At 36.9% G+C, this 26,504-nt stretch overlaps 8 protein-coding genes across 9 annotated transcripts; 4 read left to right on the plus strand and 4 right to left on the minus strand.

Moving 5' to 3' along the window:
- Positions 1–1,209: 1,209 nt before the first annotated feature.
- On the minus strand, positions 1,210–4,692 carry LOC18009282 (auxin efflux carrier component 1). Its single transcript, XM_024156335.1, has 7 exons — positions 3,435–4,692; positions 2,991–3,228; positions 2,702–2,787; positions 1,986–2,143; positions 1,750–1,826; positions 1,540–1,622; positions 1,210–1,435 (listed from the first exon to the last, which is right to left on the minus strand). Exons 1-6 carry the CDS (start codon positions 4,690–4,692, stop codon positions 1,556–1,558), a joined length of 1,884 nt encoding a protein of 627 aa, XP_024012103.1. The 3' UTR covers positions 1,210–1,435; positions 1,540–1,555.
- A 4,086-nt stretch (positions 4,693–8,778) lies between these two features.
- On the minus strand, positions 8,779–9,489 carry LOC18008053 (protein C2-DOMAIN ABA-RELATED 3). 2 transcript variants are annotated; one of them, XM_024153931.1, is made up of 3 exons: positions 9,318–9,489; positions 9,147–9,242; positions 8,779–9,069 (listed from the first exon to the last, which is right to left on the minus strand). In XM_024153931.1, exons 1-3 carry the CDS (start codon positions 9,435–9,437, stop codon positions 8,779–8,781), a joined length of 507 nt encoding a protein of 168 aa, XP_024009699.1. In that variant the 5' UTR covers positions 9,438–9,489. The 2 variants fall into 2 exon arrangements, with proteins under 2 accessions (XP_024009699.1, XP_024009697.1); XM_024153929.1 differs by having other exon boundaries at positions 9,147–9,428.
- A 349-nt stretch (positions 9,490–9,838) lies between these two features.
- Positions 9,839–13,142, minus strand: LOC18007855 (ERAD-associated E3 ubiquitin-protein ligase component HRD3A). The gene is made up of 6 exons (XM_006390479.2): positions 12,538–13,142; positions 11,960–12,451; positions 11,522–11,737; positions 10,824–11,147; positions 10,421–10,663; positions 9,839–10,332 (listed from the first exon to the last, which is right to left on the minus strand). The coding sequence occupies exons 1-6, from the start codon at positions 13,060–13,062 to the stop codon at positions 10,117–10,119; spliced, it is 2,016 nt and encodes a 671-aa protein (XP_006390541.1). The 5' UTR covers positions 13,063–13,142; the 3' UTR covers positions 9,839–10,116.
- Positions 13,143–13,699: 557 nt separating this feature from the next.
- On the minus strand, positions 13,700–14,763 carry LOC18008420 (sorting nexin 2A). The gene is made up of 4 exons (XM_024149949.1): positions 14,697–14,763; positions 14,342–14,505; positions 14,187–14,273; positions 13,700–13,859 (listed from the first exon to the last, which is right to left on the minus strand). The coding sequence occupies exons 1-4, from the start codon at positions 14,761–14,763 to the stop codon at positions 13,773–13,775; spliced, it is 405 nt and encodes a 134-aa protein (XP_024005717.1). The 3' UTR covers positions 13,700–13,772.
- A 2,393-nt stretch (positions 14,764–17,156) lies between these two features.
- On the plus strand, positions 17,157–18,174 carry LOC18008408 (lipid transfer-like protein VAS). The gene is made up of 3 exons (XM_024155836.1): positions 17,157–17,549; positions 17,651–17,686; positions 17,967–18,174. The coding sequence occupies exons 1-3, from the start codon at positions 17,219–17,221 to the stop codon at positions 18,044–18,046; spliced, it is 447 nt and encodes a 148-aa protein (XP_024011604.1). The 5' UTR covers positions 17,157–17,218; the 3' UTR covers positions 18,047–18,174.
- A 1,009-nt stretch (positions 18,175–19,183) lies between these two features.
- On the plus strand, positions 19,184–20,059 carry LOC18007945 (lipid transfer-like protein VAS). The gene is made up of 3 exons (XM_024149994.1): positions 19,184–19,514; positions 19,652–19,690; positions 19,971–20,059. Exons 1-3 carry the CDS (start codon positions 19,184–19,186, stop codon positions 20,057–20,059), a joined length of 459 nt encoding a protein of 152 aa, XP_024005762.1.
- Positions 20,060–20,738: 679 nt separating this feature from the next.
- Positions 20,739–21,835, plus strand: LOC18009112 (nudix hydrolase 21, chloroplastic). Its single transcript, XM_006390483.2, has 2 exons — positions 20,739–21,046; positions 21,173–21,835. Exons 1-2 carry the CDS (start codon positions 20,859–20,861, stop codon positions 21,570–21,572), a joined length of 588 nt encoding a protein of 195 aa, XP_006390545.1. The 5' UTR covers positions 20,739–20,858; the 3' UTR covers positions 21,573–21,835.
- A 201-nt stretch (positions 21,836–22,036) lies between these two features.
- On the plus strand, positions 22,037–23,563 carry LOC18008846 (organelle RRM domain-containing protein 6, chloroplastic). Its single transcript, XM_006390484.2, has 4 exons — positions 22,037–22,388; positions 22,959–23,027; positions 23,129–23,235; positions 23,344–23,563. The coding sequence occupies exons 1-4, from the start codon at positions 22,127–22,129 to the stop codon at positions 23,467–23,469; spliced, it is 564 nt and encodes a 187-aa protein (XP_006390546.1). The 5' UTR covers positions 22,037–22,126; the 3' UTR covers positions 23,470–23,563.
- Positions 23,564–26,504: the final 2,941 nt, after the last annotated feature.

A 26,504-nucleotide genomic window follows, 5' to 3' on the forward strand; every position in this document is an offset into this window, starting at 1 on the left:
ATATAAAACAAATTCAAGAAAATAAACTTTCATGTTTTAATTTGTGTATTTTTATTTATTATTTATATGTAATGTTATATTAAAGTTATATTAATTAATATTGCTAATAATATTTTTAATAAGTGTTTCATAGTTATTTATCAAAGTTTTATGATTTTAGTTAATTATTATCAATAGTAAGGACTAAAATACAAAGTATAATATTTTTAAGGTATCATTTTAAGATTTATTATTGGAGAGTATCACCCGTAAACCTTAAATAGGAGATGTTCTAACAAATCTCAAAACTATAAACATTGTTTAACATCAAACATATAATCTACTCAACTTCCAAATCATACTTAACATTTTTACCAAAAAAAAACAAAAACTTCCAAATCATACCATAGATTTATAGAACATAGCACGAAAAGAAAGAAGATCTATATAACTATAGCAAATGTTTTTCTTTTCTTTAACAAAAGAATTAAGCAAATGATTTGTATTCCTTCATGACAAAAAGTACAATTTAAACCAACTTAACAATATGCATTTGATTTTGATGTATCAAACTAAAAAAAAAAACGGATTTACCTATACTAAAATCAAAATTAATCATATTTAATGATAGGACGGGTTATTTGCAAGTTAAAAAAATCCTGCAAAGTGCAAAGCATCTAAGTGGTATGTAATGATTCTGAGAAGAATCAGAAAAGGATACAAAATACTAAAACGAATCTTACAAGATTCCACAAACGCAGTGAAGGGGAATCTTGACTAAGACAAATAACGTACGCATGCATCAAGTGTCCACACCAAAGATCTATAAGCGCTCTCCATCGATCTTTTTACGCTTAATCGAGTGTTCTGTTGAATCCAATACGGCAATTCCTCTGTTTTTTGTATAACAACATGCTATATTTCACGCCCTCCCACTAAAGTATACTACTAAATTTTGTAACATTTTAAAAACTATATTCATAATTACATTCAGAAAAATCCCAGTCCTCCGGAGAACTCACTTTCTCCAACGTTTTGTGTATAAGATGGCTTTCTAATTTATAGTTCTGATTGATCGCATTATGAAATCATGGCAAATGAACTGCTAAGTGAATTAAGTTTCCGTGATTATTGATTAATAAGTGATATGGGTAAACATTTATTCATTTTACGAGTCAGATTAATTTCCTTTTACACGGAAATGTTACAGACACTAGTAGTAAACACATATTCAATTGGGGCAAGAACAACTAATTAGTTGCTAGAAATTTGAGTTTACCACTTTCTTAAAGTTTTTAATTCAGTAAAAAGTAGCAACACTTTTACAAATTCCTAACACCTAACGAAAGAAACAGGAATGTTCATTAAAACTAAAATTAGGCAAGCTCCTACCTTCTACTTCTTCCTTTCTTCAAGAGCTTCCTTTCTCCAAATTATCTTAGAAACTTCTTGAAAGCTGCTATAGATTCAATTTGTGGGTATTTAACAAAAAGGGCATTGTTCTTTTCACATTTCATAACCCCCCAAAAGATAAAAAGGCCCATGTGTTTAAATTCATACTTGGTAAAGTATCTCATCATATCCCCAAGAGAATGTAGTAGACAAGAGTTATGGGCAACGCAATCAGCATCCCAAATATCACACTGCAACAAACAAAATAATCACAACACTCGTTAAAAATAAAAAATCCCTAAACAAATCAAAAGTTAAATATATATAGAGAAGCATGATTACTAAAAATCGAATGACAAAAAAAGGGAATGAACTTACGCAGTACTGAGAATGTCAGGATGCACATTGTACTCCTTGGCGAACACAAACGGAACAATTCCTTGCGGCAAAGCTGCCTATATTTTTTTATCAATAAAACAATTATACAAAATTAAATAAGGACAAAACAATAAAAAGAAGTAGACAGTAGACACAAACCAAAGCTATGTGATAAAGATAGAGCAAGCAATAATGTAAATTTTAAATAAAATCATGCATAGAAAATAAAGAAATACCTGAATGATGGCGACGCGAAGGAGAACGCCACGGAGGCCAACGGCGTAGGAAGCGACAACCATGACAGCAGGTCCGGCGAGAAATCTCATCCCCGCCGCAAACGCTGCTCTCCTGTTTCCACAGGCTATGATTCGTGGGTTCAGCGCCATAAACAACCCTTCACATTATAAAAAACACTATTAAACATTTAATTTTTTTTTTTATTAAAACTAACAATTTTATTTGTTTTGCCTATTGGTTAAATTCGTCTTACAAAAGGTATGTATGATTTATAAAAAAATCATCGTCCTATATTTTATACTCGGCCGGTGGAATTCGATTGAGACATTTAACTAGGATAAAAAGAAATACTATACCAGAATTAAAAAAAAATAGTTCTTTCTCTCCCAAGAGTGATAGAGAGAGAGAGAGACATGTTATGATGATAAGCAGAGAACTGTGGAGCATGCTTTCTGCTGTGAAGCCAGTTTTGTTTGCTTTTTGTAGACAAACATGTTTATTAGTAATTTTATAAAGAAAAAAAAGAAAAAGGCCGAGGAATCATGCATTCACATGATTTTATGGTATAAATGAAAATATATTCAAAACAAAAAAAAATACTATATTATATTCAAAGAATGAAGGTCAGAGTAAAGAGAACAATTGACTGTTTTATGGTATTTATTATTAGAAATAAATGAAAAAGAGGTAAAAAGAAATAAAAGAGGATACTGACCAAGACTGAACATAGCCATGCCTAGACCTGCATCTGAGAGTATGGAGATAGACTTTGCTATAAGAGCTGGCATTTCAATGTTCCACCTGCACAAACCACATCATCAATTTAATTCCAAGATCTTTCTCAAATCTTTTTTACTACAATACAATCAAAACTTAACATAGAAGCATTCAATTCAAGACTGACCCTTTACTTTTTTTTTTTTTTTTTATCAAGAAAGTTTATTAAAAACGACAAAGGACTAGGAAAAACAAACTTGAAAATAGATTTGGTTAAGAAACAGTACTTGAAGGAAATGAGGGACCAGGTGATGCCGAATAAACTGGAGTAAGAGTTTGGGTTACGGATGAGTTTTCTCCAGACCATAATGAGTATGAGTCTTGTCATCACACTTGTTGGTGGCATAACCTTTGTCTGCTGCTGCGTCTTGTTGCTTATGTTGTTCCCACCGTCCGTTGCCAATATTTTGCTATCATCGTCTTTGTTACCAAAGCTAAACTCTTCCCTCTCCACATATTGGTTGTCTGAAATCAAGGTTAAGAGCATTTCACCAATCAAATTAATACTAAATTAATTAACGCACAAATCTTCTTCTGAGATGGATTAACTATTGTAATGACTAAGGATTGAAACCATTAGGTTCATATAAGTGAAAGTTATGGGGTTGTTTTAGCAAGAAAAAAAATTGGAGTTACAGTAAGTAAACAGTAAAGTTGTTGAGGGACCATACCATTACTATTCCCCTGAGGTACAGAGATCTTAACGTCTTTATGATGATCGTTCGTACCGGCGGCGTAATCGGCGTGGTGGTTTCCTCCTCCACCACCGAACACATCTGAAACCGGCGATGCGCTTGAGCTCCACACAAACATATGAAGATCTCTTCCGTTTCCGTCTTGCCCATTCCCTCTCTTCCCACCAACCACCGGAGTGTTTCCCTTCGCCGCCGTACCTCCTCCGCTTCCGGTTTGCGGCGAGAACATCCCTGGATTCGGAGCCGGATAATGAGCTCCTCCGCCACCACTACCTCCTGACTGGTAATGAAACCTCCCAGCTCCACCGGCGGTTCCAGCAGCCGTCGTCTTACCTCCACTGTCTTCCTCGAAGTTAGAAGGCCGAGGAGTTGGTCCCTTGGAACCGAAAACAGCTTCTCCGGGACCGAAGTTCGAGTTCCGGCCACCACCACCACCACCAGAAGCCATCATAGAGTAAAAATCAGTATGGTTAAAGCTCGAGCCACGTGGCGTCGCGTTTCTTGAGCTCTGAAGCGAGTAAATCTCCGCGTTGGTTAGATTCGAAGGACGAGGAGTCGCCGATAAACCGTGAGACCTCCTCGAGTAGATATCAGACCTCGAGGCGTTAGAGCGACGAACGGTGACGTGGAGCTTCCCATCTTCTTTAATCTCAGCTTCAGTCTCAAGCGGTTGCCGACCATCTAAAGACATGATGTCGGAATCAACATGGATTGAGACAATGGAACCAGCTGTGTCGGGAAACTGCTCGGAGATCAAGAGCTTCGCGCCACGGTACTCGAAGAGGAAGAGCATGAGAGTGTACCAGATGATACACTGGAGAACGACGATTTGGACCATGAGTTCGCCGGAGAAATCGCCGTACATGCCTTTGAGGAGAGGGATTCCCATGACGAGTGTGTTGGGGAGAGTTGTGAGGGAGAAGAGAGTGATGGTCCAGTCGAGAGAGCCGTTGCGGCTGAGTTTGCACCAGAGGAAGAGGAGAGAGAGGACGATGACTTTTTGGAGAGAATCGGCGGCGAGGAAACGGAGGTTCATGGCGTAAGGGTTGTTGGCGGCGATGAAGTGGAAAGAGAGGAGAGGGACGGCGAAAAGAGCGACGAAACGGTTTATGCCGGAGCATTGATCCGGTGTGAAGATTTTCCACCATTTGACGGAGCCGTATGCGAGGATCATGGCTACGTATAACGGTACCATCGCCGTCATGACGTGGTAAAAGTCCGTCGCCGTTATCATCGTGTTATCTTGAGAGAGAGAGAGAGTGAATAGAGAAAGAAGAAGATGGAGAAGTGTCTTTCTTTAGTTTAGAGGGAAAGTGGTGAAGAGCGGAAAAAAAAAAGAGTAAAGAGGAGTGTTGAGAAGAGACCACATTTTTATATTCTTTTTTTGTTTTTTATTCCTTTCAGAAAACTACCACATTTCTTTTGATATTCTTTTTAAATCCTAATGTGTTATTGTTGATTATTTCTATCTTTATCGTTCGCTGCCCGAGTACAGGTTTGTTCGACCTATTTTATTTCTAGAAAGCTTAATTTAAGGGTTGAAATAAAAATTAAAAGAAAAATGCGAATAGCTAGAGCTAGTCGATTCGAACGTAACTAAAATGATAGTACTAGAGAATTTTGTAAAATATTCATTTTAAGAAAGCTTAATTTAAGGGTTGAAATAAAAATTAAAAGAAAAATGCGAATAGCTAGAGCTAGTCGATTCGAACGTAACTAAAATGATAGTACTAGAGAATTTTGTAAAATATTCATTTTAAGATTTTTTTTTTTGTGATATAATTATGAAAGTGAGAAACGATAAAAAAAAAGGAAAATTGAATGTAATAGAAACGAAATAAAAATGGTGGTTGGGTTCGTGGTGGAGCTTTGGGGATAGTGAAAGAGTCGGCCTTGTGCGCTTTGAGTCGTCCAAAGCAGAGGCTCTGTTGGATGTCAAATAAATAAATAAAGCAAAGGCTCTGTTTTTGCTTCTTCTTTTTTTGGGTTTTGTATTTGGTAATTATCTATTTGTTTGCTTAATACTTATTTTTTTCTAATTTCAGAGTTTATTTGAATTTATGTTATCGATTAAATCTACTAAATAAAATGATGAGGTCTTTTTTTTTTGTTTTTCAAGGATAAAATCATGATATAAAATGAAAATAAATACTTACTAGAAAACCGTAAATTTATAGAAAACACATGATTTTTTTTAAGAAGAAATACAATTGTACCAAATTTGGAAAAAATGATGAGAAGAGGGTGATTTTAGTTTGAGCACATAAATCACTCTGATGGGTTCTTTTATGTGTTTGCTGCATTTTGTTATATTTTTCTTTTTAGTTTCCTGCCTTTTTTTTTCCAAAATTTGGTTTTATATAAAAGAAAGTCCGTACAAAAGCAATTGGTTGGACGACAAACAAATTTTAAAAAGCAATCTGTTGATATAATGAGGAGTGCTGATATTTGAGGAAACACAATATTCCATCAACAGCCTGCTCTTCATATTTTCTCATCATCCCATACAAACCCACCTCTTCTCTTTTCTTTTTTCTTCTCTTTTCCTTTCTAGCTTTTTATTTTCCCAATGTTTATCATCTTTTGTTTTTACGTACGATATAGTAATATATAATTATTAATACCATTCCAGTTTCGTCGCTATTTATTGGAATCTCGAAACATAATCGATACTATATGTTTTTACACACTTACTCTATGTTGATGGAATTATGTTTTCGTTCTTTCAAAAACAAAAGCATGTGAAACTGAAATAAGTCGTGTCTATATACACCGGAAGAAAGGTCTCAAACTCGACATATTCACAATGCCTAAATTCACTTTTCAATTGCGACTTCGTGCCGTAATAGTATATTACCTAACTCAAATTAGTGCGCTTTTCTTTGTTACTATATTTGCACCGCTTCTACTTATGACCTTTTCGCTAACACTTGAAACGAGAAAATTTAAATGACCTTTTAGCAAACATTTGAAACGGGAAAAATGGAAAAGAGAATCGCAGCCAGTAAAGATATTTAGGTATCGTAAAGCAATTTTTGACTAATTAAACACTTTCGAGCCTATTTTGACTTGCATTAATATATAAATTAAATGGGATTTAATGGCTGATCCTAAAAATCAAGAAACTAGTCTCAATAAAAATGTTATCCAATAAGAATGTTAAGCATGTTGTGCATCAAATCATGCCTTCTTTTTTCTTCCCACAAAAAACTTCACAATTTGATCATAGATTAATCAAATGATCTTATATTGGTCAAATCGTTTGACTAATTAGTATCTTAGATTGGTTAAATACGTATACACAACTTTAAATAAATAATCTTTTGGACCGTGACTTCATATACAAAGATCCGAGTTCGAGTTTAGTTTATTGAGTGAAATATATAATTATAGTAACTAGATAGAGAGATGTATAGCTAGTTGTGTTAAGAAAAATATAAATAGGTTTATTCACTTTATACGTCTTTCTCATGCGGTAAGAGATTGATTACAAAAGATGGAATTTTTTATATGTACCATTTTATAAAAGCTACAATCGCTTAGGAACATTATTAGGAGTCTCATTACTTAATAGTATTTGTTATAGAAAAATGCATTAAAAAACGGCTTAAGAATTTTTAAATCGGAAATTATCAGCCACAAAATGAAAATTCATTATTTAGCTATCGATTATTACTCGGACGGGTCACAAAATACAACTACATGATTTTAAAAGAATATTAATTAACTATATGATTAGTAAAAAAACATATGATTAGTTTCTTAAAAAATTTACTATGTGTATGCATACGCTTCTCGTGCCAAGGGGAAATAATGTATTGCATTTTGCATGTATATTCAGATCCATGCGTTTATGCTTTAAACACGCTTCGCTAAAGCAAGCCTTTCAATTGTAATCAATCAAATAATCCCAGTAGTAAACCGACGGATGATGAGTAATGAAGATTCGTGTTTGACATGAAATGTTCTGCGCTAACAAACACAAATGAATGATATCTTCAATGACATCAATTTAAAGATGGAGTTTGATATCCAAGAAAAAAAACGGATGCTCTAACAGTTTATATGACCCGAACTTATATAAATATCATTACACTTTAGTTAAACTAATATCCAATTTACTACACAGTCTACACATATATTACAATATACTACTGCATATATTAGTAATAGAGTAAGAAATAAATCCGAGAACGATTGTAGATAGTACGACTGTATAACACTATAACTTGACTAAGAAAAAACGGCTATTTTTTCCAGGTCGAAGAATAAAGATAATAAATCGAATACCGATAATGTGTACGAGACTGGTTAGTCTTAATGGATATGGTTAGTCTATCCCAAATTTTCTCTGTTCTTTTTGCTACGAAAAGCGAAGTAAAAAAAAATGTATTACAGAAAAGAGAACGCGAGAGAGAGAGAATGAGGAGGGCATGCGTAGAAGTTAATGATGGGCTCTATGGCTAAAGTTTGAAATTAAAAGTAGAGGCGTGGCACTTGTCAGCTTCATTAAGCTCCCAAAGTCCGAACTCATTGTTTTTTTTTCTCTCAACTTTTCCATCTTTTCTGCGTAAAATTTACATTATAAAACATAGGGGATGTTTTTAAAATATGAATTAGGACTAAGGGGTCTGTTTTATAATTTCGAAAGATTTCCCCGACCAAAAGAAAACATCAGACCAAATACCGATCTACGGCTACGAATCAATGGAAAAAGTATATACAGATGCTTTCATAAAACCTTTTATTTTATATAATTAAAATTTAATTTTATAGTTTCGTTTGCACGGTTTTGGGTTCTCTAAAAGGCTGAACCTATAAAAGAATATAGAGAGATATAGAACAGAGAATATTAAAAAGGATCTGAAAAAATTACCAACTTTTTCTACTTCATTTCAAAATATGTATTGTGTTCCTCAAAAGCTGCTATTGCTGCAATAAAGTATCTTTTTCATCTCTTCTTTTTTCCCTTCTTAACTTCGTTAAGAGAAAAACCAAAAGACAAAAAATAAAGAAAGAATATACGAAGTAAACATATCTTTGTCCTCACGATAACGCGACGATTCCTTTAAACTAAACATCAATCACTAAAATTCGTGCCGTCTTGGGTAGAGACGCAAAACCCAATGGTTCACACACACAGACAATAAAATTAAATATATCATATGTGAATATTTTAACTTTATTCATCGGACCGGAAACCGAACCGAACCAAACCGCCTCGTATTAACCGGCTTTAAAATTTAATGTTTGTACTTTGTACTATGTAATGGGCTAAGGAAGTAAGGCCCAATAAAGTAAACGCACAAAATATGGTTTTTCACAAACCTTTAGAACCGGGAAGATCAATCCACTGGAGCTCAATCTCGACTTCACCACGCTCGACGTTACGGAGACGGAGACAAATGTTCTGAACGATTCGGTCGTTGCTCCACCGTATGAAGCTTTCCTCAGCCAAGCAATTGGACCGGCTCGGATGGATCGTCGTTATGATTGTACCGTCCGGTAAACCGGAGAGTTCCATTCGTAAGGCTTCGATGTAAGGATTTAAATCGATCTCTGCGTCTCCCATTTTGTCATCCTTGCTAAAGAAGTCGTGGTCGTACACAACCTGTTTTCGAATTTAAACCGAGACGATTATTGCAATCTGTAAACCGGTCCGGTTTAGAAAAAAGGAAGAATTTTTACCAGATTAAGCGGGAGATTCGGGTCGGTGACTGTGAATGTTAAATCTTCTTCCCATTGTGGGTTTACGTTCTTCTTCACCACACGGGTCTTGAGTTTCTGCGAAAGAAGAATTTGAGAGTTTGTGTGTGTGAGTCGGTGAAACAATCTTTGAAAGAAGTTAGAGGACCCTACCTGACGGCCAAGCTTGAGGACGACGTAAGGATCGCTGCTGGAGACGTCACGGACGGCGAGGTTAACGCCGCGTTTGACGCGAACGCGGAGGATACCTAACAGATTATCCATCAGCGACATGCTTTCTCCGACAAGACGACGATTGATTGATTCAAACAGACGAAACTGAGATGTTGGATACAAATTCGAATCATGTTAATGATTATTATAAGGAGTGAAAATATTCATTGAGTTTTAAATCAATATTTTTTTTTTTCTGTTCTTACTAAATTATTTGTTTTTGGCTGAACGTGAACACCACCGCTCAAACGCAAGTTCATCATGGGATTCGTATTAAACCATACATAATGAATAAAATAAACTGCATATTCAACGATTGTTCACCTTCGTGGATTCAATTTAATTAAAGAAAGAAGTAAATTAGACATGCAAGTCATGAACACTAGCATTTTCAGCAAAAAAAAAAAAAAAAAATTGGCATGCAAGTCATACACTCCAATCCAAAAGGTAATACATAGATATGTAACAATTACTGTATTCTCAAAATTTCATACGGGTAGGGTAGATAAAATATCGAAACGCGTTACAGAGAAACCTACAAAATCAGTCCTAATAAAACCTACAAAATCAGTCCTAATATAACAAAACTATGCTTTACACTAGAGGAAAAAGGGAGTAAAAGTAGAAAGTTTCTCGTCTCCCTTAAAACTATGGTGAGACGTGAGTACGTAATTAAGCTAGAACTGTACAGAGTAGTAACCGGTATAGTTGGTGCTTGGTTTATCTTATTTTCCGATCACTAGGGAAAGGCTACTGGTCCGGCGAGGGGCTGTGCCACGTCAGCACCGACGGGATCCAAAACCACCTGTCTACGTTGTCTCCCCCGGAGATATAAAACGGTGACAAGACAGAGGAAGAGAGTTAGTATGGTTGCATTGCCTTCTTCCAACACCACATTCTCTACCCATTCCTCCACCTTTGGATACACTTCTGGCAAGGAATCCAGTACTCGTACCTGCATCCCATTATTTAAAAAAAAACGTGAGCTTTGCTCATTCTGTTTCACTCAAACAATTCGGATAAATCATCACCCTCTCTCTTACCATAACGGTATCAGCATAGTTTTTGCGAACCCATAAACTCGCAAGAGCAAGCGTGACAGGCAATTTGGCGGCAACATCGCTCTGGAGGGCCTGATCGTAGTAACGTTTAGCAAGATGGAGGTCAAAGGGAAGACCTTCACCATGCTCATGCATGTAACCGAGGTTGAACATGGCTTGTGCATTTGATTGAGATTTAGCATACATGTATGCCTCAGCTGCACGCACAAAATCCCTCTCTGTACCCTGAGAACCCGAGTAAGATCCCCGTAGAAATCAGTTGAGCTAGTCTATATTTTTTGATCTCTTGGAAATAGGATAGGTAAAATTAGGTGCATTGTCCGTAATGTTAACAGTTTTCCTGAAAACAGAACAATTCTTAAACTTCGAGCACAAGTAGACTTACCCGACCGTAGTAATATGCATCTCCAATAAGCAATGCAGCATGTTCATTTCCCTGTTCAGAGGCCTGCCACCACAAGGAATGAGCCCGCTCGTGCCTCTCCTTGTCTGTGCAAAACCCAGAAACTGCCATGCACATGCTCCTCTCCCCGTATTTATCTAGGATCCAGGCAGCATTACTTTGTGCTACTTCATAACCAAGCTCCGACATTCTCGAATACAATATAAAAGCCTTCCCCACATCACCTTTCAAGTAAGCTTCAAGAGCCCATCTAGAGAGAGAACTCCATGGTCCTCTTTCTGCTACTAGCTTATAAAACGACGTCGCCTGCAGCCAAAACGCTAGGAACATGAACAAGGAATTGAAAGTACAAAACCCCTCAACGATGAATCTAAATTGCTCAGGGAAAACTACAGAAACACCTAAAATGGATGGGAATAAGGACAAAAGCATGATAAAGTAAAAAAATAGCAGAGATCACCCATTGATGGTTATACACTTTAGCATATTACACCACTCCTACCTCAAATTGAAAAGTTCTTGCAAAAGTAGGTCGGAGACATCAAATACTGTTTATGAGCTATAGTCAGCAAAATTTAGAGTTTAAGTTCGTTGGTAAAATTCTCTGTATTTAGAATTCATCAACATTTAGGATATAAAATTCTCTGTATTTGGAAATCATGGTAAAAGAAGCTAGTTACCATTTCCAAGTTCTTCGTAAGCCCAACGCCAGAATGAAACATCTTTGCGAGTTGATAAAAAGCCTTTGGTTGGCCAGCATTGGCAGCAACCAAGAAGTATTGGGTTGCTTGCCTGACATCCCTCTTGACTCCAATACCTTTAAGATACAGCACTCCTAAGTTATAGTGCCCGCTAGGGTCTTCATTATCAGCGGCCTTCTCAAAATATTCTCTCGCCTGAACTTGAAGGGAAATATCAATGGAATGTATTTGGGTCATTCATCACAAGTAGTGACTGAAGAAGAACATGAAAAACGCTAAATAGCGCAGACACAAGACGTGCTTAACTATGGTAGAATGAATCGTTAAGACTAACAAGTTCCATCATTATATATTGTAAAAGCTAAACAAACGTTCGAACCAAAATTTCTAGTTTGGGAAGTGTGAAGCAACAGTTACCTTAGTGTAGTTTCTCTTGTCTACTCCGTAGCCTTTGACATACAAGTAACCAAGGCCATTAAATGCTGAATATAGACCTTGATTTGCTGCAAGTGTAAGAAATTCAAACGCCTTGTCATAATTTCTCTCAACACCAGCTCCTCGAGCATATATCTCTCCCAGAAGCTCCATTGACATTGGCTCTCCTTTGTCTACAGCCTTGGAAAACCAGTACAATGCCTTGGCGTGATCACGCCTTAATCCTCTGAGACCAAAGTAGTATAACAGTCCCACGTTGTACATAGCAGCAGGATTCCCTTTCTGTGCCTGGTATACCAATATCTGAAAATCCTCATCATCCTCCCCACGGGATTTCCTTAGTGCATCTTTATTCTCCTCTGTTCCACTATGGATTCTAATTGGCTCAACCATTGGAGAATCCTTTGAGATCAGAAAGCTATTTACTGATGTCTCAGCTAGTTCAGCATATAATTGGACGGCTTTATCATGCATCTGTGGAAGGATCACAACAACATTAAAGCGAGATAAGAAATACGCTTATACAAGGCTAATTAGTTTAACTCGTTGCTTGCACTTACATTTTGTCGAAGATATCTAAAAGCAAGTGCCATTTTGGACTGCAAATTTCCTCCCTCGGCTGCGAAATGATGGTGTACAATCGATTTGGCTCGGCTCGTCTCCCGCATCATCCCAATCCCGTACACGAACCCCATCAGCGACTGCGCGTGCGGATCTCCGGAGGAAGCAGACGAATCTATCTCTGAAACCGCCTCCTCCATCAACACAGTGTTTCCCTCAGTCGCCGCCGAGAGAATCTTGTGGAGTCCGGAGTAATACTGCGGCGACGCGGCGTGGACGGCGGAATCGTTGGGCTCGAAGATTGGACGCCAGGAACCGGGATCAAGTTCCTCGTCGGACTTAGATTCGGATTGCCCAAACTCATCGAAATCAGAAGGCTCGTGTGCGCCGTTGTCATCAACGCCGCCGTTGAGATCGTCGTTGGAGAGAACGAGAACGTAGGGCCGAGCCTGAAGGCGATGAATGTAGAGAGAGACAGTGAAGAGAAAGAGTGCTATGATCCTCCTTTGACCTGAGACTCTCATATCTATATATTAATCCAAATTCCTTCGTCTTATTTTCTCAGTGATTCCGACTAAAACGATTTGAGAAGGATTGAAGAAGAAACAATGGGACGACAAAAAAAAAAAAAAAAAAAATGAAGAAGAAACAATGGAGGTGGGGGTAATGATGTAATTTCGTCACACGCCCTTATGTTGCCACGTTGATTAATACCAGTAAACCAATAGCCGTCAGCCACGTAATTGTGTAAATTAGTGATTCCTTAGGGCATGTACATTAGAGGTTTCATTAAAAGTTCCTTAAGAATATTATAATATTTTTTTATAAACAATTTTCTAAGAGCCAGCCCTAAAAACCCTTTTGCAAGGGTCAGCCATTATATTTTGGACTTCCTTTTTATTATTTTAACTCAAAATATTTATTAGCAACCCAATTAAAAAATGTGAAGGGCTCTCAATGAATATGGTCTTAGACCACCTCCAACCATGATCTCTAATGAAGGGTTCTAATTATTATTTTTAATAGTTTTATTCAACTTTTTTGTTTTAGAACCTCTATTACATTCTTTCTAAATTTTCTTGTCCAATAGTAAGCTTTTAATTGAGGTTCTAAAAAAAAATTACACTTTTTGAATATTCATTATTAGTTTACTACGCATTGTGATTCTGTGCCAAACATGATAGTGGTATGGCTATACCAAAATGAACAGCATTCACTCTTTTTCCTGTGTTTGTTAGCTGATATGCTTCTCTCTATCGTATTGGCTCGTCTCTTCTGCAACTTTTGCCCAGACATTGCTAATTTTTTCTGCGTATCCAACCTGCATCCACAACAACTCTTTCTTTTACAATCTCGACTCTACTCTTTTATTAACAAATTATGAACTCATATTTCCTCCTCCGGCATTATCATTCAAGTCATTCACCATTCACTAGCCTACAAGAGACCATGATAGACTTCCTTTTTGTAATCTATTTTTTCCAACTTCTCCACTCTTGAAAGCTTACTAAGAATGGAATCACACACTTTGTGCTTAACGTAAACAATCTTCTTACCGTTCCTCCATAGACTAACTTTCATTGAGCAATAAGGAAAAGCTTAAGGCTTCATCCTTAAAAAGCTAATGTGTTGAATAATAATAACGTACCTGGTTAACAACAAACCCCTTCATCATGTTCATGAAGTCTGCACGCCTTTCTCCATCCAACCTCTCAACTTCAAATCGGTTGTTATCCTGCAATGACACAAATTTACACAAAGCACGACCACAAGCTATGATATGCAATGATTATTGCTGAGTACCTTGATCCGCTCATACTCTCTGATGGCAACATTTTTTGCATCCTTAGTGACCTTGATGGTTTCTTTTAACTCTTCTATTTTCCGGATCTTTGATTTGTCACCGCCAAGTACCTTTGATGATGCAGCCTCTAGCTTTTCGGCTCTTGCTTGCAGCGAAGACAACTCTTATAGAAGCGTCTGCACTGTCAGTAAAGCAACTAGATCTATCTGCAAATGCGCCTTGGACAGCCATCATCATGCCAAGGTAATCAATTCTAAACCATCAAAGCCAAAAGAATTCAATTCTCGGATGTGTGTTAAGGAGATTGATTCAGCCAAAAGCAAAAACAAAAAAAAAACCTGATTTGGAGAGGACCATTGAGGAGTTGAGCAATGATCCCACCACCAGCTCCAGCCAATCCATTGATCAGAGCACCCGACATGATTTCTATCCTCCACACAAATCAAAATCGTCGCTAGACGAAGGAGAATCAAAAGAGAGCTTGTATCGCGTTTCCGATGAGAAGAATCCACCGGAGTCCAAGCAGAACATCGGAGGAGGAAGAGCTTGTGTCGCCGCCGCCATCGACTCGCCACCGGAGCGTGTTTCGGAGAGGAATCGCCTTTCCATTTCTTCGATAACACCAAGATAGAAGTCGAATGAGAGAAGATAGAATTCTCAAAAAAACATTACACAAAGACTCTTTTCTAAATCAAAGTGTTTGCTTAAAAAAAACAAAAAAATAAAAATAAAAACACTCGACCAATCAGTGAGCGACACGTATGAGTCTCAAGAGAAGCTCTTTAGAGCATCATTAACGTAGAGATCTGCTGCGTTTTTAACAGAAACCAATTAATAAAAAATTGTGACCGCGTCTCTAATTTGGGTGAAACGTTTCTTATTTTGCGACTTTGAGAAACGTTTCTTCCCACACGTGGCACGCTCTCATTTGCTAAAGGAATTGGGAGAAATTTTTTTCCCTTCTGTTTTCTTTTCGTTTCCCGTCCTATCTTTCCATTCTCCTCTCTTCTTATAGGAAAACGATTGAAACTCCGTTTGTCTCTGCAGGACCGCAGCTTCTCCGATCGATTGTCCGTCTGTACGTGATTTATCTCCGCAGCTTCACTTATCCGATGGCTTCCACGGCTTCTCCGACCGTGCGCAGTTCTCCGACGGCTCTTGGCTTCCAGTAATCCCCAATTCAACGGCGACGCAGGTAAGCCTTTGAAACTCCTATCCTCTCTCCTTTATGTGTCAATTTGTGTCTCCAGTTTTGATCTAGAGCTGATCGTTGAGTTAAATTTGATTCCCTTGTGATTCCTAATTCGGATTGTTATCTTGTTTTTTATGTACTTGCGCAGACGTAATTTCGTTGATTTAAGTTGTTCTATGAGTTGGGTTTATGTGGGTGAAAATCAGTGTGTGGACTATTAGATGTTCTGTGGTTTTAAGTTTAGCTGGTTCAGATAGAACATGCCCTAACAGCTGTTGGATCAGGCCAAACATCTTTGGGAATTAAATGTTTGTCAATGAACTGGTGAGGCTCTAAGAAGCAATCATTTTTTTTCTTTCTAATCATCAATGTGGTTTCTTTATGAAATTTCCCTCTATTTTGGTTGATGAAGCGTTTGTAAGTTTGATTATCTCTTCCAGTCATCAACGTGCTTCTTGTAAGTATTTCTCTTCCATGAAACTCCTCTTTGTCTCTAAGTTATATGCTGGTTTTGTAACATTGGCTGGCTTCGTTTTCTCCTCCTCATCAGATTGCACAAACGTGTAAGCCTCTGATCCAACAGCTTGGGATATGGTCATCAGTTCGAACGCTAGCTAGCAGCTAAATTTCTTTTCATATGGATTGCATGATGTGATTTGGTTATTAATATGGGTTATTTGTCTCAAAAAAACAGTTCATCTTTGACACAATAACAATCGTTTTACCTCGTATATATCATATCTGTCTTTATTCTTCTCCTCTAGTTTACTTAACAGTTGAGCATTGAGCATTTTTAATACAAATTTATTTCTTATTTTTGTAACAAATTATTTTTTTTTTATAAGAAACCTAATGGATCTTTAGCATTGAACTGCCCAGAAATGAAGGTCTCTAAAAATAGTTTTTGATTCAACTTTATGCTCAAATAATATTAAATTAATGAATCAGAGACTCATATGGGTCTCTGCATTGAAGATGCTCTTAATACTCTAAAATAAGATACGTCTCTGTCTAATTATCCCATTAAAACATTTCTTTTAAATTAAAAACACAACTAGAACGCCTATAAATACTACCATTGAAGCTCCTCTTAACCCCAATCCCCTCTTATGTTGTTGTTTTTTTTTTGTCTGCCGCGTAACCCAAGATTTGAAATGGGTTACTCTTTATTATATCTCATAAGCATTATTTCATGGATATTTTTCATTACTAGACTTAATGGACTGATGCCCAAAAAAAAAAAAAAAGACTTCATGGACTTAACTCATATTATAATTGAATAAATCCTAGTAACAAATCTGTTATACTCATGGTTAATTAAATAGAAAAAGTTATTAATTTATAATTTTCTGATTCAGTGTATAGATAAAAAACAAATTAGGGAAATGATTACATTAGCGACATCTACATGCACTAGGTCACATAAATGAAAGTTGCACTAATCCAGATTTAGTCTTTAATCCTATAGAACTAGAACAAAATCAGCCAAATCAGGTAAGCAAATCCATGAAAATTCATAAAACAAATCTCAGATTCATAATGAATAATATTAAAAATCTTTATATACAATCCTTTATTTTCCCCCTATTTATAAGAACACAAAATATACAGTACTCAACAAACCAAAGAACATAAAGACAAAGAAACATTACCAAGCCAAATTACAACCAAAAAAAAAAGGAAAATGGAAATTTGCAAAACTCTCGCCGTATTAGCCTACGTCGTGGTCCTCTACTCGGTCCAGGCGACAGCACAAGGAGGAGAAGGTCAAGTGATGGCTTGCATGCAAAAGCTCATGCCGTGTCAGCCGTTCTTACACACGGCGAATCCGCCGCCTCCGCCGTCGTGTTGCGGGCCGATGAAAGAGATGGTGGAGAAAGACGCGCCGTGTCTTTGCAGCGTTTTTAACAGCCCGGAGATGCTAAAAAAACTCAACCTCACGAAAGATAACGCTCTTGAGCTCCCCAAGGCTTGTGGAGCTAATCCTGACGTCTCACGCTGCACCCAAACCGCTTGTGAGTTATCAATCTATATGTTTTAATTTAATCAAATTAAACATCTTATCAAAGTAAAATGACACTGTTTTCGTATGTTTCTCCTCTTATCAACAATGAAGCTTCTTCGCCTTCCGCGTCGCCGGTATCTACCAACGGTATGCACTTCGTATTAATTAATATATGTTGAATTTGCTGTTGCATTTATAATTTATAGAGAAAATGTATATATAGATTAAAAATTACAAAAAAAAACTCGAATGTTCGAAGTTTATTACACATAAACTGATTCTATAATTTCGGGAGTTAACTAAAACGAATCTAATCTTCTGAAATGGATTATTTATCAGGGTAATTAGTGATTATTGTTCTCTTAATTGATTCATTTTTACAGTATTCTAAAATTAACTGATGCGACCTTCTCATGTAATGTAACAGGAGGCTCTTCCGTTCAAGCTGGCAGCTTCATCGGACTCGGCTTTGTGTTTGCTTTTGTGGCAACAGTCTTATACTATTGATTATATCATCCCTATATTTTATTTTGACTTTGTCATCCCTATGTTTTATGTTTTTTGTTGTCATCATTTTATATGTTTGTGTCTAAGTACTGCTAGTGTTTCATATTTATAAATAATTAAATAGTTGAATTCTCAATCTTGGGTCAATTCTGGCATTTGATAAGCCTTGTAATTGGCAAAAAAAAAGGGCCTAGATTTGATAAAACCAAAAAAAAAAAAAAGTTTCGGCCTAGCCTAATATCACCAAGACACCATACAAAAATGTAACTGCATGGATGGTAACCAAAACAAACAAAAAAGAAAATTTGACAAAGAAAGATAAGAAGTTCAAATCACTAAAAAAAACAACGAAAGCACTGTTAATTTGTTTTAAATACTCATTTTATTGTATGTAAAACGACATACAGAAAACAGAAAAACACTAATGTATTCCTTACAAAAGCGGATACGTATGAAGTAAATCTACAATCGAAAAAACTTCAGATTAGATTCTAAGTTTTTTCTTTGTTGTATCTTAGCTTTGCATATAGAAAAACAACAAATTATTTTACTGGTGTCCTTTGAATATAATACTATTACAAGAAACCAATTATATTTTAGACGAATTTCCGCAAATACTACATGGTTTTATAATCTATCGAAGATCAGTTAGAAAATTATCACGAATTGACAGCTAATATTTGTAATTTTTTTTTGTAACTTTTGGAATGTGAGATTGGTCACATACAATTCTTGGTCAACAATATCAATTACTTTACAATTTAGTATTCTCATTCAATTAATGGAGACTGAAAATCAGAAAATAAGGAAACGGTATATCATTGTTACATGCACTAGACCGGGTAATTAATATTCAGTCAAAATGCAGGAATCCGGATTCAGACTTTTTAAGTTTTATAGTCCTAGCCTTTGTACGCATTCAATATTATTATCAGAACAAATCCGGAAATCGTATAAATCTACTAAATTCAGAAACCAGAATCTCACCTCCATAGTTGACCCCCTAAAAAATTAACAAAAATCGAACCTTTACTCTCTTATATATAAGAAAATACGTACTCGTTAAAACAAATTAAGAGCAAAACAAAAAACTGCATTAGTAAAAGAAAAGAAAGAAGACTACATATATAAAAAAAAATGGATACTACAAGATTTCTCGGCGTAGGCACCGTCCTAGTCATTCTCTACTCCGTTCAAGCCACAGCACAGATCGGAGAAGCCGAGGATACAATGCGATGCGTACAAAAACTAATGCCGTGTCGTCCTTACATCCACTCGGAGATTCCTCCGCCGCCATGGTGTTGCGATCCGATGAAAGAGATCGCCGAAAAAGACACGACGTGTCTATGCGCCGTGTTCAACCATCCGGGCATGCTCAGTTACATTAATCTCAGCAAAGAGAACGCTCTTAGTCTCCTTGAGTCCTGTGGAGCTAATCATGACGTCTCTATTTGTACCAATACGGCTTGTAAGTTCTCTCTATCTAGCGGTGTTACTGATTGTATTATGTGTGTAGATTATATTATGCGTTTCTGTTATTAAACATACTCTATTGTTTAAGTAAACGACGCCGTTCTGACATATATGTTTGTTTTCATAACGAAGATTCTTCGTCTACTACGCCGTCGGGATTTACCACCAGCGGTATGCTCTTACTTTCCCTGATTTGCTGTTGATTTTGCATTTTATCATAATAAAGTAGGTAGTGTAGGTTATATAATGATTAATGACGAAAATAATGTTAATCCTAACGTTTATTTGTTGGTCAACAATCTTGTCGTCTAATATTGGAACGTAACGGTAATGTAATCGTAAAATTTGGAGTTTATCTCTACGTTGTATGTGAGCAAAAATTATAGGCAGGCTTTTCCAATTTTCAAAGTTTATTTGAAGCTAAGCATGATTAATCTTAATTGTATTTCAGGGAGCTCTTCCGCCAGCACCACGAAATATGCAGCACTAACTATCAGTTTTTTGGGATTTAGCTTCATTTCTGCTTTTACAGGATTTTGATTCTTCTTTCATAAAAAAGGGAAATTTTCCTTTTCAAATATTTATGTTTCACTTTGCCATCACTTATGTTATGACTGAAACATGTAGTATGTGTACTATGTAGCAGTATTATTCGTTAAAAAAAATGTAGCAGTATTATGATTTTGTATTATCTTGGTTTGCAGAAAAAAGAAACAAAAAGATCAAGGAACAATTAAAATAAGTCAATGCTTATATACGCCGTAAATACCGTGTTCATGTTGTGTAACCCCACTTGCTTACTTCTCCACGCGCCTAAGCGCGTCTCTCCCACTCTTAGACTTGGATTCGTTGGCATCAAAGTTTTGATTATTCGGTGAAAAAATGATCTAGATTCTAGAAGATGGAGTGAGATAATTATTAACCTCGTTCTAATCTGATTTTGTTAAAAGTTGAAAAAGTTGTCACGTGAACTAATCTCCAAATAATTAAGACAGAACAGCACAGAAGACAGAAGTTCTTGATTAACCGAGAAAACCGAAAAAGTCAATTCAATAACCGAAAAAGCCCACCGGAATCTCGATTCCTTAACCGAACTAATTAAGCTAGTTGACCAAAAAGTGTGTATTATAAAATAATTTTAAATTAGTTGAACGAAGCAAACACTTGAAGCGCGTGGGATTTTCCTTATAAATACACTCACAAAAAAAGCCTAATCCTCATCGCAAAATCGCATCTTTTCATCTTCCTCGTTTATCCAACCATCTCTCTTCTTCTCTCTCAGATAATTCATCAAATCTGACTTTTTCTCCTTCGTAATTTTTCTGCAAGATAAACAACAATGACGGGAATCTATGTGTCTCTATTCATCTCAAACTATCCAAATGTCACCTCGCACTTGTCTCCGACATTTGACAACATACCGTCGAAGACCGTACCAACTCCGATTGAGAAAGTCGTCTCTTTGGTCTCTCGAACCGGTCGAGATTTACAGCGTTATAATACCGCAGGGTATCGTCAAGTCGTCGGGTATGTTCAATTGAAAAAACCCTAATTTCTAAATTTGGGGGAAATTTTATAATCCTAGGTTTAGAAATTGATTAGAAATGATTGACATTCTTGTAATCTAAATCCTGGTTTCGAATAATTATGCAGATGTATACCGTACAGATACAAGAAAGATTGTGGTGGAGAGATTGAAGTTCTTTTGATAAGTGCACAGAAGAAAGGGAAAGGGATGTTATTACCAAAAGGAGGTTGGGAGATTGATGAATCAATGGAAGAAGCAGCTTTGAGGGAGACAATCGAGGAAGCTGGTGTAACGGGACAGCTCGAAGAAACACTTGGGAAATGGCAATACAAAAGCAAAAGACACAGCATGATTCACGACGGTTACATGTTTCCTCTGCTTGTTAGCCAGCAGTTTGAGCGATGGCCCGAATCAGATTTCAGACATCGCAAATGGGTTTGTTTGTCTGAAGCGATCGAGTTGTGTCAGAATTGGTGGATGAGAGAAGCTTTGGAAGCTTTCATTAGCCGGAAATGCCAAAGATAATGCTGCCATCTTCATTTTGTGTAGAAATGATTGGTGAAGCAGAGGTTTAATTAGATAAGTTGATGCAAACAACAAAGACTTTTGGATTGTCTAAACCTTTATGGGGAATTCCTCAGCTTCAGGGGATGTGGAAAGTTTTAGTCTTTGTGATTTGATTCATTCATTTGTTAATAATAATTTAGGTAGACTCATTCAAAATCACTAATTATTTGAATGTTTGGCTAATCTGTAATTGTGTATATATAATGGATCTACCTTCTGCATCTTAAATCGTCTCGTCTCAGTTTTGTGTTCTTTCATAAGATTTTCTGTTCGTTGTTGCTATCTTGAAAAGACTACAGATTAGAGTGATGGATGATTTTAGACAAGACGAGACCAAAAAAAAAAAAAAAAAAAGAAAGACAGAGGTGAATTGTAACAAAAAAAAACTACAATTTCAATTTCAATTTCAAGGTCTCATAAATAGAAAAGTACCAATTTTACCCTCGAATCAAGGTTTATACTTTACAGCATTTCGCGATAGGAATTTGAGGGGAAGAAGAAGAAGAAGAAGAATGGCCGTTAGCTTAGGGGTAGTCGTCGTTCCGTCGTGTTCGGGAGATCGCCTCTTCAGACCAAACTTGTCGGCCGTCTGCAGCGTCTCTTCGTCTGCGTATTTCCGGTTGTGTCGCGGTCGAATCAATGTCGGAAACGGCGTGAATTCGGCTCACCGAGGCCGTGACGTTGGCGGGTTTTTAATTTCAAGCTGCCTATCTCCGGATTCTTCATCTCCACCGTCGTCTCTCTCTGGGCAGAAGACGAAGCTCTATGTCAGTGGTAAGTTCTCTGTGTTCTTCCTACTTGCAATTTTATTATGATGTTTCTGTTTCCAATTCTTCATAAATCCCAGTTCATGAATGATACTTTGGTAGTGGAATTTACATACGTGTTGTGTGGTTCATTACTGTTTCTTTTGAGTATTAGATGTAGCTGTTAACTTGTGGATACTTTGAGAGCAACCCGTCATTGAAGTCCTTCCTATAAACTTAGAAAAATCTCCAAAAGCAGTCACATTTTGTGGCGCCAGTTTGTCACCAATTATATAGTTAAGACTCTCAGATGATAAACCTTGCATTATACATCTTTAAATGGGTAAAGGCGTTGTTGGATTTTGTTGTAATGATTTTGGTAGGTGTGTAAGTTGTGATGAACTGGGGAGATACGATATCTTTCTGCTGTTAATTGTTGGTTTTGTTTTAATCGTTTGTGGCAGCACGCACCACGTTATAAGCTTGCTCTTTGTCTTAGTGCGAATAGTAGTGAATTAGGGAGCCTTAATGCTCTTCTCTTGGGTACCCTGAGTTCTAAATAAGATGGATTATGAGGGGTTTTGATGGTTTTGCACAGGGCTTTCTTTCCGCACAACTGAAGATAACTTAAGGAAAGCTTTTGAACAGTTTGGCAAGCTTGTATTTGGTAACCATATAAGCTCTCCTTTGTACAACTTCTGACAAATCTATCTGACTAAGGTTTCTCTTTACGATCTCTAAAATGTTTCTTGATTTTCTCCTGTCTAGTTAACTTGGTGATGGATAAAGTAGCTAATAGACCAAGAGGATTTGCTTTCCTGCGGTATGAAACAGAGGAGGAGTCAATGAAAGCTATTGAAGGGATGCACGGGAAGGTACTCAGCTCAACACCACTTACACGCTTGTCTTCATTCTTTAATCCGATTGAGAACAAGAAAAGGGTTAATTCCTATTCTTTTTAAACTCTGATTTGGTTTCTACAGTTTTTGGATGGGAGAGTTATATTCGTGGAGGAAGCTAAACCAAGATCAGATATCCAAAGAGCTAAACCAAGATCAGATATTATCAACAGAGCTCAACCCAAACCTCGCACCTTTCGCACGTGGTAGCTGTTTTGATTTTTAGTTCTCAGTATTGTTATTGTAGCTCCTGTAAAACACTTTTCAATGTAATGAGAAGTTTCATTTTTTCCTGATCTCAGAAAACAATTTCCTTTTTTTTTTGCTTTTTCCTTTTTCCCAAGTCCCAAGGCTTCATTATTTAAACTAGAGAGCACAGACGCTTAAATTTGGATTAAGAGATTTGCTTCGTAGTCTCTGATCGGTTCGATCTTGTTTCTCTTCGAATTTCTTCTTAAATTTCAATTTTGGTTCAATATTGTAAATTGGTACGAAACGAACCATGGCGACTCATGAGTCGCAGATCGGACTGATTAAGCAACGCTCGAGTCACACCGACGAAAAACTCTGGTCTCTCTTTCCTCAGACATTTAAATACTTGGAATCACGGCCAACATCTTCTACCGAGGCAATCATGACCACTGACGACGAGGAAACCCTAGAGCCGAAGAAGAAGAAGCCGAGATTAGGGTCTTGGTGGGACGACGTTGAAGCCTTCAACGTCGAGAGTGTCCGTGAGAAGATGGCGATAGAGAAACAAGAGACTCATGTGCCACAGATCGGGTTTGCCTTGATCCCCAAGCAATATTCGTTTCACTATAACAAGACCGACGACTTCGATTCTATGACGTGCAGCTCCTTGGACTCAAGATCTTCTAGTACTGATGCAATCATCATCGACAGCGACAATGACAAGCCTGGGAATAAAAAGAAGATCAAGAAGAAGAAGGTGAGAGTAGGGTCTTGGAGGAAGGACGTTAAAGTCTTCAACGAACTAAGTTGCGTGTTCAAGGGGTTACCTGACTCAACGGCAAAAGGCAATGATGTTGTATCAAGAGTGGATTCATGGTTGTCTTCTACTTATCTTCACGAGCAATCTTCTGTATAAATAACATTTACTAGCGTGATCTTGTAAACCATAGTTTTTTTTTTTTTTTTTTGATAACATAAACCCAGTCTGCATAAACCATAGTTTTATGATAGAACAAAACTTCAAATCGAAATTAGGCTTTACCTCCTTCCTTTGAGGATTTACTGATTTAGTATCAATAATTATTATTTGTAAAAGTATATATATATATATATATATTTATCTTTTTACGTCGTAGACAAAGTCAACAGCTAAACCTTTGTACAGATATGATGTAACGATGATATCAAAGAATTTTCCTTTTTCCTGATCTCAGAAAACAATTTCCGTTTTTTTTTTTCGTTTTCTTTTTCTTATTAGGTTTCGATTTCCTTTTCCGAGAGGGTTACTCCAAATCTTCTTTAAATAAAACTATAGAGCGCATATATACGTTAAGTTAAACCAAGACTTTTTCATAGTCTCTCGAATCGATTTTGTTTCAGTCCGAATTTCTTATTAAATTCATCATTAATTGGTTCAAGATAATTGGTAAGAAACGAGACATGACTATAGAGAAACAAGAGTCGCCGGTCGGATTCGGACGACTCATCACCAAGCAACGTTCGAGTCAGACTGACGACGACGAACTATGCTCTCGCCTTCCTCAGACATTCAACTCCTTGGGATCACCAGCTTGTTCTTCTACTAATGCAACCGTCATCACCAATGACGACAACGAAGAGGAAAAGGAAACCCTAGAGCGGAAGAAGAAGAAGCTGAGATTAGGGTCTTGGTGGGACAATGTTGAATCCTTCAACGAACTAAGTTGCGTGGTCAAGAGGTTACCGGAGGCGAAGGAGAATGATGCTGCATCAAGTGTGGATTATTCACGCCTCTCTTCTTCTACTGATCTTCACGAGACGAAGATGAAGACCGATGATCAACAATCGTTATCAAATCAAAATAATTTGAGCGAGGACGAGAGTTTCACGATCGGTGAGAGCACTAGAAGTAGTGATAAGGGTTATCGACACGTGACACTTGAGGAGTTGGGTGTTACGGTGGAAGATCTCAAGAGTATACCATGGGAAGCTTTTGATCCGACGTGGGAGATTAGGGCAGAGACCATGGATCCATGGCTTGGTGGCTACGTCAAAGACATGCGCTCTCCTCATCATTAATTATATTATTGCTTCCTTTTTTCCCCGTTAATCGCGTCTTAGTTTGCTTATTATTATATAAAACAAAAGTAGATTAGACAACGAATGTCTCATCTCCTTTTGAGACATAGAGCTCCGCAAGAAATATAAATGCTTGGTAGCAAATCTTAGGAAAGTTCTAAAACAGCTATCAAATTTTTACTAACACAATCATACATTAATTTGAGCACTTGATCAGCTACTTCCGTGATTTAACTTGGTTTCGCCTATATGTTCTTCGGCATACGGTATCAAACTCTCTCTCTCTCTCGACATGATATCTACTTGAAGATGGAGATGAGTTTCTAGATGTGTGATATGCTTTCTGTCTCTGAATTTCGACTTTACAAAAGCCATTTGTTTTACTAAATAAATGTGATATATACACACATATCCCTGCATCTTAAATTTTAAACACAATGTTAAATCTATATATGAATGCTTTGCATTAGGACAAGTTTGATTTCAGTGTGCCGGAGTTTCTGCCTTGCAAAGTACGGCTAGTGTAAATTAACTCAGCCTCAGGACCAACAAAACGCTTTCAATTTGTGTGTTTTAATTTTCTTACTATCCATATTTGTAGAAACGGAAACAACTAGAATGCTAACACGTATGTTATTGACATCTCAAGGCAGAATCTTAAGATGTTATTCACTTTTCATCAGTATTCAAAGATTGTCAATTATCAACGCTCAATTCATCCTTCTATATCCTATATTACATGTGGTTCCTCTTACAGACTCTAACAAAAGGGGCTACGTTAGCATCCGATGGCTTTGAGCTCTAAAATAATTATCTATTCCCAAGGATATAATATGTGTCGACATGCGTTATCTTCTTTTTTTTGTTGAACGATAATCATATCTCATATGGTTTAAGTTATTTACATTAGTTAGTTATTTCTCATTAAAAGACACATGTGTGATTAGTTGTGTTTGTAGGGTTGCGTTGTTTCATTTACAGACATGTCGTTTCAA

The sequence above is a fragment of the Eutrema salsugineum genome, unplaced genomic scaffold, assembly GCF_000478725.1.
Source record: "Eutrema salsugineum unplaced genomic scaffold, Eutsalg1_0 scaffold_9, whole genome shotgun sequence".
Classification (NCBI taxonomy): Eukaryota; Viridiplantae; Streptophyta; class Magnoliopsida; order Brassicales; family Brassicaceae; genus Eutrema; species Eutrema salsugineum.